Genomic DNA, 19,588 nt, shown 5'->3' with positions numbered 1-19,588 from the left:
CATAACAGATAAACTATTATTTAAATCATAATGAATAAAAACTACTGCCTTGTGCAGAGGCATTTATGCCGAACATAGAAGTATACAGGCATTCTTCTATAAAATGCAACTATAAAAAAGATTAGCTATACATTTAAAGTGTCATACTGGTCTGAAAAGGATTATGTACATTAAATCTTCTGTCAATTGTGTTGGAGTAAGAAATAAGGAATATATTTTCATCTCAGTGCCCTGGGTGTAGATATTCCAACTCATAGAGAATAAAAATCCCTAAATAAGACAAAATCTCACTCTGTATCTTATTGAAGGTTTTAGATTCCGTTTTATAATAGCTGATGTTGTTCTTTTGAAATTACAAATGCAAAGTTAAGCCACTTCTTCCTACTAATAGAACTGGAAATATGTGTACTTAGGAAAAATAAAAATTTTAGCCTCATCTTAATTTTAAAGTTTGATTCTTAGAAGCTAGCCATTTTAATGTAACATAGTCAATATTCATAAACACAAAGTATAATTTTATACACATTTTTATGATGATACATACATAAGATGTATTTATGAAAACTACAGGAAGAGTTTCTATCAGGGATTACCAAAATGATATGTAGTGTTTTTTTTAACAATTTGATAGTAACTGCTTCTTTTATTATCCGGAAAAGATCTAGTGATCTTATCTAAATCTGCTACAATTATCAGCTTGACAGACTAGTTCCATTTAAATCAATAATTTCCAATTAACATCAAAAGTACAAGGTTGATGTACCACCCCTTTATAGCAACAAAATACCTGTTCAAGGTTTAATTTGCAAAACAGCAGTTTGCATTCTCCTGGTGCTTACCAAACAAGCCATTTGGATTCATTACCAAAGACCAGTGGGAAAAAAAGTCACTATCTTTTCCGATTCCTGAACTTTGCAGTTAAATTAAGGATTGAGGAAACTAAAATTCTCATATATACAGTTTTCTTTAGAGGATTCAAATATTCCTGCAAATCTCTGGAGATACACTATAAACCTTTTAGGACTTGAGGCTAGCTTGCAGTACGATTCTGCTAAGAAAGAATGGGCGCTAATGACAATCGATTACAATAGGTCACTCACTATGCTTGCAGATTAAGTATTAGGGAAAAAACTTCAAGTCTGTTTTATAACAACGTTGTAATTATTTTCTGACCTTTCTTTTGAAAAAGCTTCCAGGTATCTAACAACTATCTGCAAACCATATTCTTATGCTACATAATTTACAGCGCAAAGAATTAAAAACAGATTTATAAATTCACTGATCATTAAATGATTAGACTAATTAGATTGAAGAATCATCCCAATTTTCTTTTTAGACTTTCTATTTATAAAATAGATTTTATTCTTTCTTAAAAACATACAAGTAATAAACTTACATGGCATCATTGTTCTGATAGGTTCAAAGTGCTTCACAAATATCCTAACAATTCAAGGACTGGGTAGCAGGGCTAGCATCCCTTATTCTTAGAGGGTATTGATCATAAACTTTAGCACATCAAATGCAAACACCTCTTTCAGCTATTTATATCATTACATGAGCATTATCAAATGTAGTGGTGGATTTATTACATGTGTTTTTAAAAAAGCAATTATACTCTAATGCAAAGTAATAAGCAAAAGAGTCGAAATAGACTAGCCTGTTAAATTCTACTTGGACATTTCTTGGGGGAAAAGTGTTTGGGGAAATTGAGTAATGAAGAAAAATAATAAAAAGGAAATATTTTCTTAAAAAAAAGCTATTACATTTTTCTCAGTTTGTGTTGAAATATATTATATAATCAAGGGGGCTTCTTGGGATTACATAATGGCTAGATTGCTAAACCTGCCAAACTCTTGAGTTGCACTTCGAAAAAAAAAAAAAAAATTAAGTACATGTGGAATACAATGAACAAAACAACATCACATCTAAAATTTACATTAGTAAAATGTAACATAGGAAAATCTTCATAGAACAATAGGAATAGGAAGCAAAAAAATATGAATCACAGAGATTCAGAGCAATAAAATCTCTCTTACAGAAAAATAATCCCAGGAAACACCTGAAACAGGTTAAATGAACACCTAAAGGCACAGAGATACAAATGAGTCATGTAAACCACTTTCCTTAAAAAAGATCTAAATGCAATATGGACTTGTAGCAAGTTCTCATTAAAACATGCAATGTCAGTCTTGACAAAAATTAAGAAAAATAAAAAGGTTTACAGTATATGTTTGTGAATTGCCTTTTATGAGAAATTACAGCTCAAATCTTTCCTGAGGATTAGAGTCTGTACATAAGGACCCGTGAGGTACAATTAACAAGAATAGCTTTCTGTGTCTTGGAAACTGTTTCGTAGCCTTCCAGCCTAAAGCTATCCTAACTTACGTAAGAGGGGATGTTAGAAATGGTGTTGATTCAAGGCAGAGTTGGGAGCTGAACTCTTATCAGAAGTCCCAGAATATGGGAAGAGCAGGTGTGTATAAGGATTTGGCATGCATACACTACAATAACAAAGAAAGGTATCATAATGTAGGATTCAAGAATAGGAAGAAAAGGATAATACAGGGAATCTTATATCCCAAAGTGACAAATGTCATCTCCGTAACTGACTCAAGAAAGGGGGAACGGACACTTTAACTTCTAAATCAATTTTGCTTTCAAGACCTTCAGAGAGACAACAGTATTTTTTTCCTGTTTACAAAAATTTACTACCAAGAAACTCCTTATAGCAACCCAAACTTCATGTTTAAGCTCATTTATTAGTTGACATTCAGAAGATATGAAAAATAGTCTGTCATTATTCCCTTAATTTATCCATTGAAGAAACATTTACATAATATTTGGTGCTGGTGATACTTCTTGATATTTAGCTCATGGTTGAATGGGAGAAAGAGGTGTATAATTAGATTATCATATGGGATAAATGCGACAATACAGATATGTATAACATATTAGAAAAAGATACAGGAAGGAGAATTAACTTTATTGCTAGGAGCCCTGACAGAGGTACGCATAGAATAAGCGATATTTCAGTGGAAACTAACAAGGGAAAAAGAGCATTTCAGAGAAACATCAGAAAATGCTTGACACAGGAACAGAAGAGTATGCCACATCCACTCTGTAAGCAACTGAGTAGAGTGGGACTGTAGAATGAAACATGGGAGAGAGGTGAGAGATGAGGCGAGAAACGGAAGGGGCAGGATCTGCAATAACCATGTATGAGACCATGTTGAGTAGTTGCAAAGTTTATCCTCCTGGGTAAGCAGGAGCGACCAGAAAGATTTTGAGCCTAAACTTATTCAAATTAGTACTTAAACTATTTTCCAGTTTTCTCTTCTTTATATTTTGTAAGCCTATTTTTTCCTTACAAGTAGATCTTTGCTTTCAATCCTTTAATACTTCTCTGAATCCTCTGTAAGTTCTCACGCTCTCTTAGCCCAGAACCAGGTACAAAAGTCTCAAAAGGAGGTAAACTATATCGAGTTCAAGGACATTGTCTCATGCACTATATGCTTCATTTAAGTACTCTAACATCAATTAGTAAAATAGTTGTACTCATTCTTCTTGGTATTCATCAGAAGGTCCTAGGTTAGTTATATAGAAACAAAGTTCAGAAGAATAAAATATAGAAATTGCTAAAGTCCTAAATCAGTGATCTCTTAAGAGTAAGTAACAGTAAGCTCTTTAGTAAACTCTTGAAGATTTAAGGTCAGTGTCTCATTTACTCAAGGCCTGAGGTCACTCCTGGGTACCAACATTTTCTTTTTTTTTAGCTCATGGGAATTCTCAGTTAAACTAAGAATAGTACCGTAACATACTTATGAAGGGCAAGATAATTTACGATAAATTTAAGACCACAATAAATTAAGTCAGAGATTAAAGAAAATAAGCAAGTGAAAATAGTAGCAATCAGTTCACTAAATTAGATGCCAGCTTTTTTTTTTTTTTTTTTTTTTTAGTTAGACCTCCTTTTTTATTTACCAGAAGTCTTTTGATCTCTCCAGAGTGAAAGGGATGCTGACACTGAAGTGGGGATGGTATTAGTCATGGTTCCCTTACCCCCTTCACTGTGGACACCTATTAATTTGAATGTCACACAGGAAGAAAAAAAAGAACGTGCATCCATTTTAAAATGGAAAAACAGATTTAGAGAGATTAAGTAATTTCCAGTTTTAGTATCATGTAACTCACATTCAATTGCTCCAGAGATGAAATTAGGCTTTCCCCCCTTTTTCTTTTGTCAGCCAAGTTGGCCATACTACTTTTCCAAATATGGACAATACTACTAAATAATTGCAACCTGTATGTATAAGAGCTACTTAGAAATGATAAAGAAAATGATCAAATTATGAAAATGACTATGTCCTTGGAAAAGATATCAACCTAATATCAAGTTACATGCTAAACTAAAAATCTGAAAAGCAACGGCAAGGTGTAACTTCCTCTGTATTTGTGAAACTGGACTTACGTGACATTTTATATTCTCCTTCTTATTTCAATATTAGCTATAAGCCCCACAGAGTATGAAGTGCCCAAACTACAGCAACAGTCCTAGAATGTACTATGTAGTTCATAAAATTGATGTTCTCCACAACACATCTATATAGGGCTTGACCTACCTGAACAAGGAGCAATAGTAGAACGTGCAAGTAAGAGTTTTTAAATTGAGCTTGAACTGTAACTGAGAAGAGGTTGCAACAATATCTCGCATGCCATCTGCTCTTCTTACAATGTGACTTTGACACTCCTCCCATTGAGGGGTGCGGTCCATGTCTCCACTTTATAAGCCTGGGTGCAGCGTTGTGTCTGCTTGGGCCAACACTAGACAAAGCTGATGCTATATGACTTCTAAAGCTAGATCATACGGATGTCATCCATGCACATCCTCCTTACTCTTTTGGGACACTTGCTCTTAAATCCAGCCCACCAGGCTGTGAGAAAGCCCCAATTAGCCCAAGTGGGAAGACCACATGCAGAGGTCACATGTAGGTGTCCCAAATGACAGTCCAGCAGAGGTACTGGCTGAAAACCAGCCCCAGACATCAGGGAACAGAAATAAACCATTCCTAGTATCCTATCCTAATGCCTATCTCACAGAAACTACGAACATAATAGTTGTTTTATGCCAACAAGGTTTGCAGTGGTTTTTCTATATGCAGCAAAAGATAACTTAAAAGAGCAAGGGTAGGCAAAACATCTATGAGACTGTTTAAAGCATAGTTTCATAAGCAAAAAGGTCCAACTTCGGGTAAGTGGGAAACAAATGCAACCAAGTGACCAGCCTGGCACATAGCTAGCTAGGTACGCAGCACAGAGCTCCTCTCTGGAAAAAACAACTGTAACAACCAACACAAGAATATATGACAGTCAACCCAAGTACATCAGTGACAGTCAAAGGAGCAATGAAATATTTTGTGAGATAACCATGATTACTACTCATCAACCTCAAACAAAAGTCAGAGAATTTCATGTAGTAATGTGAACAGGATTGCTATTACTCAATCTGCCATTTATTTTATACCTAGGCACAAACCAACATCAACTGTAAAAGTAGAGTCCTTTCTAGGTCTCTAACAGATACACGTACCTTAAAGATACTGAAACATACACTAGTTTAAATGGTCAAGTTTGTTTGGGTCTACTAAGAAAGTAAGCTGCTAAAACTATTTTTGGACACCCCAAATTTCTAGAATTTTAAGTATTTATCTTAGCATGTCACATTTTCAGAACAGAAAGATTAAAGGGGAAAAACACTTTTAATATTCATTTTGTTATATTATCTCTTAGGGATAAAGATTGTTAATATTTTGATGGTTTTTCCTTCCTGTCCTTTTTCAATCCATATATGAAAACACAGTCTCTATTATTTCAAAAAGCCAGATATTTTTTTACGTCTTTCTTTTTGTACAAAATGACACTGTGAGCATTGTGAACATTTTCATATGTCCTTTCAATATTTTTCAAAACATTATTGAATAGAGAATTTTAATAACTGCATAACAAGTATACACACATATATATGTTATAATTTATTTGATCATTCTCCTATTTTGAGCAATTACCATTTTGTAACTTTTGCTATTACAAATTACATTATAATGAAAAGCTGCCTATTGACCTTTGTTAGTAAAAGTACTGGATGAAAGAATATGAGCATTTCTTGCTTATGCCTAATTGCTTTCCAGAAAGGTGTGGCAAGTTGCCCATTACCAGCAGTGTAAAAGAGTATCTAATGCAAGAAAACATAACCAGCATCATGTTTCTTAAAATCCAAGATATATATATTTTACAGATACTGTAAGATGTCATAGACATAGAAGAGCTGTTTTAGTAATTAACTTCTGATGTTGAAGTCACACTAACATAACTTAGCTAAAAGTTTAAGTTTTAATTGGAAAATAAAAACTGTAAGTAAAATTAGTGGTTCCTTAAACGGAAGAGATGACCAATAAATTTTGTTTTGGAAATTTGAAGTAGTAAATAAATAAGTTGAATGAATGAATAAACAGCATTAAAAGTCAGGATATTTAAATTCTAAGCATAGTTTGCCACTGTCTGCAGCCCTAGATAAATTTAAACACCCTTTTGTAACACATTTTCTTAATCTCTACTGTAGATAAAACAATAATATCTACTCCTACTTTACAAGGATGTCAGAGAAATAAACAAGAAGGAAATATAACATAATGCTTTAAAAATATAATCTCTGAAGTCAAATTGTTTAGGTTTAATTCTTGACTCTCTTATTAGCTGTGTGACTATGGGCAATTCATTAATTTGTGTGTCAGTTTTCTCAACTGTAAAACAGGGATGATAATAGTTAACACAATATAATTGTAGAAACTAAAAAAATCCATGTGAAAGCACTTAGAATCCTGCTTGACACACAGTAAGTGCCCAATAAACATTAGATGATAATTATTAGTACATGTAAGATTTGTACATAGGCAAAGTAACTGGTTTTTAAAATTTACTTGGCAGACATTATTTAAATCTCAAGTATTCTGAATTCAAAATCAACACACTTGAAAATTATAAAGCTATAACTTTTCCATAATTTTTGGAGCCTGAAAGAATTATGAAACAAAGTTCATTACAAACAAAATATCAACAAAACAACTTTCTTTTTAAAAAGAACATTCTTTCTGTGGCTCTTCACTTGACTGGATCCTTCTTACCCATCAAATCTTAGTTTAAATCACTCAAGTCCCCACCTACTCAAATTATCCTCTACCAGATCATGCAGTTTTCACATTCTGTAGTTATTTATTTATTACTATCTGTCTCTTCCCCTCAGAATGTAAACTCCATGAGGTAAGTCTTTTCTGTCATTCTGAATATACTTAGTTCAGATACATAGTATCTGGCAAATGAATGAATAAAAAAATTGATGATGTAACAGATTGCTAGGCACTGAAAAAGTTGGCATATAGGCTACAAACTTTCTTCCTTAGAAAAAGCCCCTCTAAATTAGTGTTTTTCAAAAATTTTTATCATGACCCACAGTTAAAAATACATTTTATATCAAGATCTGGTAAGCACACATATCCACGGAACTAAAACAAGTTTTACACAAAAATACTATGCTTACTATGTGTGATAAATTCTGATACTTTCTGTTCCATTCTATTGTGTTCCTTTTCATTAAAAATAAAATAATTATTGTGGCCCACTAAACTGATTTTATATCACATTATTGTGTAAAGACTTGAAGTCTGAAAAACAATGCTTACGGTCAGAGGTTATTCAATTGGTATCTTAAAAGCATTTTTAAAAGTATGCATGGGAAGGAAGAAATAAAACTGTCTTTGTTCATAGATATAATCATCTATGCAGAAATCTAAAAGAGTAATAATAAAAAAAAACTCCCCAGGAACTAATAAGCAATTATAGCAAGGTTGGAGGATACAAGGTTGTTATACAAGACAATTGCTTTCCCATATACCAGTAATGAACAAGTGGAATTTGAAATTAAGAACACAATACCATTTATATTAGCACCTCCCAGAATGAATTGCTTAGGTATAAATCTAACAAAATATGTATATATTCTATATGAAGAGCACTACAAAATCTTGTTAATGAAATCAAAGAAGAACTAAACAAATGGAGAGATATTCCATGTCATGGACAGACTCAATATTGTCAAGATGTCCTTCCAACTTGATCTATATGTTCAATGCAATCCCAATGAAAATCCCAGCAAGTTATTTTGTGGATATAGGCAAATTGATTCTAAAGTTTATATGGAAAGGCAAATAACCTAGAATAGCCAACATAATACTGAAGAAGAATAAAGTTGGAGGACTAACATTACCTGACTTCAAAACTTATAAAGTGACAGTAATCAAAATAGTTTGGTACTGGCAAGGGAAGAGACAAATTGATCAATGGAACAGAATAGAGCCCAGAAATAAACCCCCATAAATACAGTCAATTGGTCTTTGACAAAGCAGCGAAAGCAACACAATAGAGCAAAGACAGTCTTTTTAACAACGGGTCTGAAACAACTGGACATCCACATACAAAAACACAAATCTACACAGAGACTTTACTCCCATCACAAAAAATTAACTCAAAATGGACCAAGGACCTAAATAAAAACACAAAGCTATAAAACCCCTCAAAGATAACGTAGACACCTAGATGATTTAGGGTATGGTAATGTGTTCGTAGATACAACACCAAAGTCACAATTTATGAAAGGAATAATAGAAAAGCTGAATCTCATTAAAATTAAAAACGTCTGGTCTGCGAAAGACAATGTGGAGAGAATGACAAGACAAGGCACAGACAAGGAGAAAATATTTGCAAAGGACACATTAATGTCTTAATAACCTCTGACCTACTAAATTCCTTCTAGACTGTTATCCAAAATATACAAATTGTTAAAACTCAACAGTAAGAAAACAAAGAACCAGATTAAAAAAGCAGGCCAATTAGCTTAACAGACACCTCTTCAAAGATTTACAGATTGCTAATAAGCGTATCAAAAGATTATCCACATCATTTGTGATCAGGGAAATGCAAATACAAACAATGAGAAACCACTACTAGAAATCAATATCTATCAGAATGGCCAAAATCCAGAGCACTGACACCACCAAATTCTGGCAAGGACTCTCATTCATTGCTGGTGGGAATGCAAAAATGGTACAGACATTTGGAAGATAGTTTGATGATTTCTTACAAAAGTAAACATACTCTTACCATACGATCCAGCAATTGTGCTCCTTGGTATTTATCCAAAGGAGCTGAAAACTTGTATTTACACAAAAACCTGCATGTAGATGATTATAGCAGCTTTACTCATAATTGCCAAAACTTGGAAGCAACCAAGATGTCCTTCAGAAGGTGAATGGATAAACTGCGGTACATCCAGACAATGATATATTATTCAGCGCTAAAAAGAAATGAGCTATCAAGCCATGAAAAAACACAGAGAAACCTTCTTTTACAAATATTACTAAGTAAAAGAAGCCAATCAGAAAAGGTTACATATTGTGACATTCTGGAAAAGGCAAAATTACAGAGACAGTAAAATTATCAGGTTGCCAGGGGTTAGGGATGGGGAGAGGGATAAATAGGTGGAACACAGAGGATTTTTAGAGTGGTGAAAATACTCTGTATTGTACCATAATGATAGATACATGTCATTATACATTTGTCCAAACTCAGAATGTACACCACCAAGATTGAACCATAATGTAAACTACGGACTTTGGGTGATTATAATGTGTCAAGGTAGGTTCATCAGTTGTAACGAATATAGCACTGTGGGGGAGGATGTCGTTAAGGGATATGCATTTGTGGGTACAGTGGGTTTACGGGAAACCTCTGTACCTTCCTCTCAATTCTGCTGTGAACCTAAAACTGTTCTAAAACAAAAAAAAATCCTAATTAAAAACAAACAAAAAAGCATGCAGTTTTATGTATATGTGAGTTTGATGGTACGGTAGGGTTGTCAACGTTTTCAGATTTACGAAGAGGTTCATGTCCCCCTAAATCGAAGAGCTTTTATTACTATATGTCCATTATTATATGTGAAGCACTGCACAAAAATATGTATAAAAATCTGGTTTAACATAGGAATGGCAGCATATGACAGGAAAGAGCACTGACTGAAGTCTGGTAAGATTCAGGTTCAAATCCTGGATTCATCCTTTACCTGGATTCATCTACAACCTTGTACAAATTCCCATACCCATTAGCCTTAGTATTCTTATCTGGAAAGTAGTCTGAATATCTACTTCATGGGGTTAAAACAAAAATTACATAAACATTCATTATAATACCTAGAATATATTAGGTATTTAACAAATGGTAGGCATCATTATTATATTCTAATATTTCCAACAAAATTAATTTTCATGGACAAAATGCAATCTTAAAGTATAACTAAATTACAAAATGTAAATTACCAAAAAATAATTATTCATGTATATGTAGAAATTATATTCCAGGATCTTACTTCTCCTCTTGGCTAACACTACTATGTAGGAGTAATTACATGTTCCTCAAGTATGACTTTATAAAATCTATAAGTATACCAAGTACCCACAATAAACAAGGTCTATGGAAACATAATTTAGCAAATATATAAATAAATTACTCCCCTCGCCCCCAGGATTATAATGAACAATTTATGGTTTGTTTTTTAAACCAATGTTTCTCACATCACTCAGCTGCCTGTTGGAGAGTGCTGTGGCTGCACTGGTATTCTGCTTATTCCCTGCCTTTACAGCTGCATCTCTTCTTGCTTGCTCAAGCAGAACTCTTGCTCTTTCTTTAAGTTCTTCTTGTCGAGATAACATTCGATGCTTAAAAGAAAAAGATACAGAATTAGGAGCCCCAAAAAAGAAAAAAAAAAAGAACATGTAATATACATTTGTAAACTACAATGTGTCAAAATAATAGAGGTCAGGGATAAGATTGTAGTTTTATGAGATAAACTATAGAAAATATTAATGTTGACTAGAAACTGTGGAATGAATGCATAAGTTTTGACATACAGGAACTATATCTTTACTGTCAAAAACTGGATCAAATTTAATTACATTTTTATTAGAACATACTCTCATAAGGTATAAGGTCATGATCTACTTTATATATGTACTTCGTATTTGCTAATCCATGATGTATAATCTGGCAAACACATTTTTAAAAGATACCAGTTTTATTTTTATAGTCTTGTAGAATTGATAACAAGGTATCTTCCAAATTTTTATGTCGAAAGATATTAAGTATCTGTGGTAATAATCCTTTAAATTCTTGACATTTATAGAAAATTCAAAGCTATCATATTTTGTTTAAAAAAAAGTGAAATGGATTTTCTCTATTGTTGACTTTCCTTACAACAATTAATCGTATTAGATTTGAAAGAGTATTTTCCTGGATTAACTTATAATTTTACATTATATGTTTGGAGAAGAATAGGTAGTAATCACCAATGGAAATGAGTTCCAAAATGGTGACATTAACCCAAAGCACAAATATCCACAGTTTATAGTTCAAATTCCTTTTTTCCACTAAAGTGGCCAACTTCTGGCTTTAGAGGGCTATTACTATTGCTCTGACATTTAATTTCTTTTATTCCCCTTTCATTGCATAGTTTTGGTTCAATCGTAAGTATCATTCAAGGTCAAGGAAGAGGTAATAAACAGTAAACCTATTACTTTATTTGGTATAATACAAAACTTTATTAAAAATGTATTACATATGTCATTTTTGAGTCTCTTTGCAATCTTTATATTTTAATATAACAATTTTGAACCTTTTTCTGTAATCTTAAGGAAGGATTTTTTTAAAGTGTATAATTCAGTGTTTTTTAGTATATTCACAAGGTTGTAAACCATCAACACTAATACCAGAACATTTTCATCATCCAATGTTTTAAGAGGATTAAACAAAAATTCTTAATAGATAAAACTGAAATATACATTAATAAATGATAACGATAGATTTTAAGTTCTTGTAGATAATAAGACATAATAGAATAAAATTGGTTATTGCATTTGAACTGATTAAAAATTAATGTTTTCTCAAAAACAGACAAAATGAACACTGACTTTGCAGTCAAAACATCAGGTTATTAATCCTTCTTCCATTAATAATAAGCAATGTAATGAACAGGTCACTTATATACTATACTGTTTTCCATTACATGATATCTAAGAACTTCGGAGTCAGACAAACCTGGGCTCAAATATTCATTCCACCAATTAATTGTGGGCAAGTTACTCAATCTCTCCAACCCTCAGTTTCCTCATTTATAAAATGGGAAAACAAACCAACTCTCATAAGCATACTGTAAAGATTAAGTGAAATAGAATAATGCACTGAGCATTGGATACAAGTTGACTATTATTATATATTTTTAAATCTCTCAATTTCCTCATCTTGAAAGGAGGGGAGATCATCTTTAAATTCTAGCTCTAAATTCTGTGATTCTGCAGTCCTTTAGGGATTTCAATCAGCTACAGAAACAGTGAAAATCTGCTTTGGTCTTCAAAGCACATAAACACTTTTTTTTTCTGATTATAAATGCAATTCATATTAATTACAGAAATTTTAGAAAATATATGAAAGTAAAAAGAAGGAAAATAAAACTAATTGGAGGCATAATGGTCCCTGATTTCAAACTATATTACAAAGCTATAGTAATCAAAATAGTACGGTACTACTATAAGAACAGACACATAGATATATTGAATATCAACTGTAATCTTAAAAAAAGCAAGAATTAAAAAACAACAACAGACACACAGACCAATGGAACAAAATAGAGCCCTGAAATAAATGGTCAATTAATGGGCTATACAATGGGGAAAGGACTGTCTCTTCAATAAATAATTTTGAGAAAACTGGGCAGCCACATGCAAAACAATGAAACTAAAACGCTATCTTCTACTATACACATAAATTAGTTCAAAACAGATCAAAGTCTTAAATGTAAGATCTGAAACCATAAAACTCCCAGAAGAAATCAAAGGCGGTAAGCACCTTGATATTGATCTTGATGATTTTTTTTTTTGATTTCACACCAAAAGCAAAGGCAACAAAAGCAAAAATTTAAAAACGGGACTACATCAAACTAAAAAGCTTCTGCACACCAAAGGAAACCATTAACAAAATGTAAAGGCAACCTACTGCATGGGAAAAAACATTTGCAAATCATAAACATATCTGATAAGGGGTTAGGATCCAATATATATAAAGAACTCATTACGACTTGATAGCAAAAAAACAATCTAAATAAAAAATGGACAGATCTAAATAGACACTTTTACTAAGAAGACATACACAATGCCACAGGTACATGGAAAGATGCTCAACATCATCAATTATCAGGGAAATGAAAATCAAAACCACAATCAGATATTACACATTAGAATGGCTATTATCAATAAGACAAGAAATAAGTATTGGCAAGGATGTGGACTAAAGGGAACACTCATTTATTTTTGGTGGGAATGTAAATGGTGTACCCACTATAAAAAGTCTGGAGGTTCCTAAAAATATCAAAAATAGAAATACCATATGATCCAGCAATTCCATTTCTGGGTATTTAGCTGAAGAAAACAAAAACACTAACTCAAAAAGATACAGTTGCCCCTTGGTATCTGTAGGATTCCTGTGGATGCCAAAATCCTCAAATGCTCAAGTCCGTTATATAAAATGGCATAGTATTGGCATATAACTTACTTCAAATCATCTCTAGATTACTTATAACCTAATACAATGTCAATGCTATGTAAATAGTTGTTGTATTGTTTAGGGAATATGACAGGGAAAAAAATGTTTGTACATGTTCAGTACAGATGCAACCACTGTAGGCCTAACTACTTAGTACACGCCAGATACAATGCAACATTTTTTCCCCAATATTTTTGACCCACGGTTTGTCGAATCTTTGGATGCAGAACCTGCTGATAAACAGGACTGACTGCATATGGAACCCCATGTTCACTGCAGCATCATTTACAATAATCAAGATATGAAACAAACTAAGTATCCATCGATTAATAAAGAAAGAAAATGTGGTATACATACACAATGGAGTATTATTCAGCCACAAAAAAATAGTAAAATTGTGCCATTTGTGACAACATGAATGGATCTTGAGGGAATTATGCTAAGTGTCAGACACAGAGTGTAAATACAATATGACCTCACTTATATGTGGAATCTAAAAACAAAGAAAAAAACCCACCAACTCCCCCTCCCGCAACAAAAACACACACACAAAAAAACAAGCTCACAGATACAGAGAACACATTGGTAGTAGCCAGAGGCTGGTGGTGAGAGGTAGGTAAAATGGGTGAACGGGGTCATAAAAAAGTACAAACTTCCAGCTATAAAATAAATAAGTCATCGGGATGTAATGTACAACACAGTTAATGATACTGTATTGCATATTTGAAAGTTCTAAGAAAAATCTTAAAATTCTCATCACCAGAAAAATATTTTTTGTAACTATGTATGGTGACAAATGTTAACTAGGCTTATTGGGGTGATCATTTCTCAGTGTATACAAATACAGAATCATTATGTTGTATAACTGACAGAAATATATTATATGTCAATTATGCCACAATAAAAAAATAAAAATTTAAAAAATAAAATTAACCATCCTGGTGCCAGAGATAATCACTGCAAAATCATGCTTTTTTCCATTTGGTATTCTATTGTATTTTTTCATGTCCTTAAATATTTTTTTGAAAAGATGATTTTAAATTGTCTACCTACACAAACAATAGTTTAGTGGTTACCAGAGGGGAAGGGGGAAGAGGGGTGGTAGATGAGGGTAAAGGGGATCAAATACATGGTGATGCAAGGAGAACTGACTCTGGGTGGTGAACACACAATGGGATTTATAGATGATGTGTTATAGAATTGTTCACCTGAAATCTATGTAACTTTACTAACAATTGTCACCCTAATAAACTTTAATTAAAAAAAATTAAATAGATAAATTGTCTACCTAGCATTCTGTTAATACAGATGTATCAGACTTTAACTTGTCTTACACTATTGCATATTTAGGTTGTTTATAATTTTTCATTACCATAAACAATGTTATGAACATCTTTTATGTAAACTCTTATATACATTTCTGATTATCTCCTTAGTAAAAATTCCTGGTGTTACAATCTACAAGATAAACATTTTTAAGGGACTTAAGGTACATTGCTAAACTGTCTTTCAATAAAGCTTACTGCTTTACATCTGAGTTATGATTAGTTGTAGTGTTATTAAGGTCAAAAACAAAGAGATACTATGAGCCTACAGTTTATGAGCATAGACTTTGGAGTCAGTTAAGTTTGGTTTTGAATTCGAACTTTAACATTTATTATGTGATCTTAGGCAACTCTGTAAACCCGTTTTCCACATATAAAATAGGATTCAACCACTTTCCTCATGAGTTGTAAAGTTTAAGAAAGATGTGTAAAATATATAATGGTAATCGCATGTATTAGCTACTCAACTGGGCAACATTATGACTATGTTAAATCTATACAGCCATACTAAATTATCAAATTTCCTCTAATCTAATGCACTTATTAGAATCACTATTATTTTATTGGGAAAGAACTAGGAAAGAACACTGTCAATTAAACTCTTAACATACTATCTATCGTAAGTAACATCTTAATTTCAGAAAAGTTTAAATGTAAAAGGATGTATATCTTAGAAGTGATGGAATACAGTACAAAAAAGAAAAACTGAGTTTTAATTGTCTAAAATTTAACTGCTATGTACAATTAAAAAGCCCTATGAAGTAATATGTATACCCTATTACAACTTTTAGTGTCAGGCAACACTTTCGCCAAAAAAAAATTTTAATTTACCCTAAGCAAAATTCTGACCAATAAACATATGGCCAATAAACACACACATAGAGAGTTGTAAATAGATGCTGCTTTTATCGCCTTATGGATTTACTACTGTACACCATTTATATCATCTGAATAAAATCACATGATAGAGTTTAAAGCCAAAAGAACTCTCAGAGATGGTTTCATTTAACGTGTGTGGAAAATTAATATTTAAAGAATTTAAATGGCAAGTTAACATGTCACACTGGTAATCACTGGCAAAGCCAAGATGAGACCCTAGGTTTACTGATTTCCAGTCCAGAGTATTTTAAGTTTTTAAACCTTAATCAATTTCTAGATTTAACTAAACACATTTACCTTAAAAATAAGGATTATAAGAAAAATCTGCATTAGATATTAGAACTTAGGCTCACCAAATTCTGCAACTGTCAATCACTAGATGTTCCTTGTTTCTCTGCTATGTATAGACACTACTATGTCCTGAAAGCGTTTTTGTCCTAAACCTTTGATTTGAGGTTTTTGACTAGGAGAACAGGGGCTTGTTTTGTTAGCTACTATATTTCTTTGATTCTATCATGCACATTTTTTCTTAACACCTCTGAAAACTTAAAATTGATGGCCTCTTATACTCTCCATTATACAGGTGATAGCTAAGATATAGTTGTCAATGCCTCATATGCATATGCTTGATATTTTTGGTGGCATGACTGCAATTCCTTGATGTTTCAGTTATCAACCACTTCAGTACTACTTAAGAATGGAACTTAACTTCACGTTATTGTCTGAAACTCTTTTGTTGGGACCTTCCAGTAAAGTCAAGAAAATGTTATTATCAAAAAGTATTACTGAGAAGAAAATCCCAGAGACAGTTGTTGAGAAATGCTATAAATCAGAGATTTTTAAACTTTTGGTTTCAGAATCCCTTTATGTGCCTAGAAGTTAGTTATAAAGGATACCCAAAAGCTTTTGCATATTGATGTTTATTATTTTAAAAATTAAAACTGAGAAATTTTTAAAATATTCATTTGTTCATTTCTTTAGAAATAGCTATAATAAACCCATTAGATGTTGAGATATTCTAATAAAAACTATTTCAAAAAATAAGTGAGAAGAATGACATTATTTTATATTTGTTTGGAAATCTCTTTAATATGTGGCTTAATAGAAAGCAGCAGGATTCTCACATGTACTTCTATATTTGATCTGTTGCGATATCACAAAAGGCTACTATACACCTGTGAGAGAATGAAAGTGAAAAAGGTAAGTAATGTTCTAGTATTATTGTGAAAATAGTTTCAACTTTGATGACTCTCTGAAAGAGTCTTGGAGGGTCTCAGTAGTCACCAGATCATCCTCAGAGAACCACTGCTGTAACTAATACTTTTGATGACACAGAGAACAACACTGTGTGGAAAAACAGGAATACCAACAACTCTAAATCAAACAGTGATTCAGAAGAGTTGGATGCTAAATTCTAATTATAAATTAATTAACCTTAATTTATTTTGTGTAAAATTTTCTTTCCTATATATACATAAGAGTGTTATATGATTAAAAAACCCATGCCTGAATAAGTCTAAAGGCACTTTTTCAACAGGCATAAAATAAAAATGCTATGTGATAAGACAACCATGTATCATAGTTTATTGGCAGTGTTTTTCTTTCTTTGTGGTACATAAAATAACAGTGTATATTATAATGGATGGTACTGTAGTTTCAATTAAAAACAGTAAATGTCATAAGGTCAAATCTGTGCCATATTCCCCTCACGAAGAGAAGTTTGAATGTTACTTGGATTTTTAACCACAAATAATAATGGGACTGAAAATACCAATTACAACTCAATCTAAATATTTGAAGAAAATGTTTCAAATGGGAAATATTTAACTTGGCATTATATATTTTCAGAATGATCTTCTTACTAAATAGTGAAATATCTTTGACTTATTCTTACAGTAAAATATTTTGTTTTTATAGATTAATAATATTTTGATTTGAAAAGTTGACATTCTCTGTCCTTCAATCTTGAAATTAGAATTTACTTATATACTTAAATATTATATGATGAACTTTAAGTGAAGATCATGTTTTTCTAAAATGAGGATTATATTTCACCTTTAATCATTTATAACATTTTAAAGTGTTCTGTGAACACAAAAAGAAACAAAGAAAACAGAATAACTATTTATTAACTATATGTATACATCATTCTAACTCACTTACCTGGACTGTTTTTGAAGAATGATCTGCATGATTTAAAGTGGTTCTATCAGCATCTGGAACAGACTCTGTCTGCCTCAGGGAAGTACGTTTTTTCTTCGCAAGATCTGCATCTCTACTGTATGAATATCCAAGCTTAGAAGTGGGAGATAAACTTGTTTTTTTGATAGGTGATTCAGGATCTGGTCTGCATTCTATGGATCTAGAATTCTCTAATTTTTCTTGCTCCAAATTACCACTGATGTCTAGAGTCTGAAGTTTTTGCTCTTCTGTCTCCTCACAAATAAATGGTGGAGACACATCCTTCTTCTTATCACTAACATCTAAATCACTCAATTCTAAAGTCTCAGCTTTCAATAGTTTCTTCTTGCTTAACAAAACTTGCGCATGAATTGAATCTGTATTGTAACATATTCCAGGGTCATCGGATCCTGAAGTCCTTCCAGAGCTCTGCTGGGACTTTTGGGGTTCTGTGTCACTTTTAGTCCTGCGACAGTAAGGGGAGGCTGTGCTTGGACTAAGATGATCATCAGGAGTCTGATGTTCACTTTCTGACTCTCCAACCCCACTATCATTTACAAATACAGAGTCATCCTGTGATAAGAAGTCTACCGCTCCACTGGTAGGCTGTTGCAGTTCAGGCTCCTGTTTCAGATCACTAAGCTCTGCATAGAATTTTTCCTGATCGACAGAACTGTTTGTATCTGTTTCATAGTTTCCAACTTTGTATGTGCTTTTACTGCTGTTTTCCTCTATCTGGACAACATTTAGTTCTTGGCCACTGAAATGTGCCCTTATTTGATAGAGATAAGTCATAACAGTCAGTTTGTCAGGAATTGCTAGTAAAACCATATCAGAAGGTTCCAATAACCGGGAAATTCCTATGCTGGCAAATCCATCATATGCCTTAAAAAGAAGGAAAAACAAATGATATATTGAATAGTTCAGACAATCCATACATTTTAAAAACATTAAAATAATGAATGTTAACTAGATTTAATGTAGTCATTTTATAATGTATGCAAATATCAAATCATTATGTTGTATATCCAAAACTAACATAATGTTGTATATCAATTAAACCTCAAAAAAAAAGTTCTAATATGTTGCCTCAGGCAAGGGAAAGCAAAAAAATAAAAATAAATGGGGCATCAAACTAAACAGTTTTGCACAGCAAAGGAAACCATCAACAAAACGGATAGACAACCTACTGAATGGGAGAAGATATTCGCTAATGACACATCCAATAAGGGGTTAAAATCCAAAATTTATAAAGAGGGCCGGCCCGGTGGCTCAGATGGTTAGAACTCCATGCTCCTAACTCTGAAGGCTGACGGTTCGATTCCCACATGGGCCAGTGAGCTCTCAACCACAAGGTTGCCAGTTCAATTCCTCAAGTCCCGCAAGGGATGGTGGGCAGCGCCCCCTGCAACTAAGATTGAAAACGGCACCTTGAGCTGAGCTGCCTCCCAGATGGCTCAGTTGGTTGGAGCATGGGCTCTCAACCACAAGGTTGCCAGTTCGATTCC

General features: G+C 32.8%; 1 protein-coding gene across 10 annotated transcripts in view; it reads right to left on the bottom strand.

The window, feature by feature from the left end:
- Positions 1 to 19,588, bottom strand: part of EHBP1 (EH domain binding protein 1) — a 297,963-nt gene that overhangs the window by 74,052 nt on the left and 204,323 nt on the right. For all 10 annotated transcript variants that reach the window (XM_074332040.1, XM_074332041.1, XM_019717739.2 and 7 more), the window contains 2 exons: positions 18,063 to 18,965; positions 10,677 to 10,820 (listed from right to left, as the gene is read on the bottom strand). In XM_074332040.1, coding sequence (XP_074188141.1) covers positions 10,677 to 10,820; positions 18,063 to 18,965 — 1,047 coding nt within the window. The remainder of the gene's footprint in view (positions 1 to 10,676; positions 10,821 to 18,062; positions 18,966 to 19,588) is intronic.

This window comes from Rhinolophus sinicus, linkage group LG05, assembly GCF_036562045.2.
Source record: "Rhinolophus sinicus isolate RSC01 linkage group LG05, ASM3656204v1, whole genome shotgun sequence".
NCBI classification, from domain to species: domain Eukaryota; kingdom Metazoa; phylum Chordata; class Mammalia; order Chiroptera; family Rhinolophidae; genus Rhinolophus; species Rhinolophus sinicus.
This window is presented reverse-complemented; position numbering and strand designations above follow the sequence as displayed.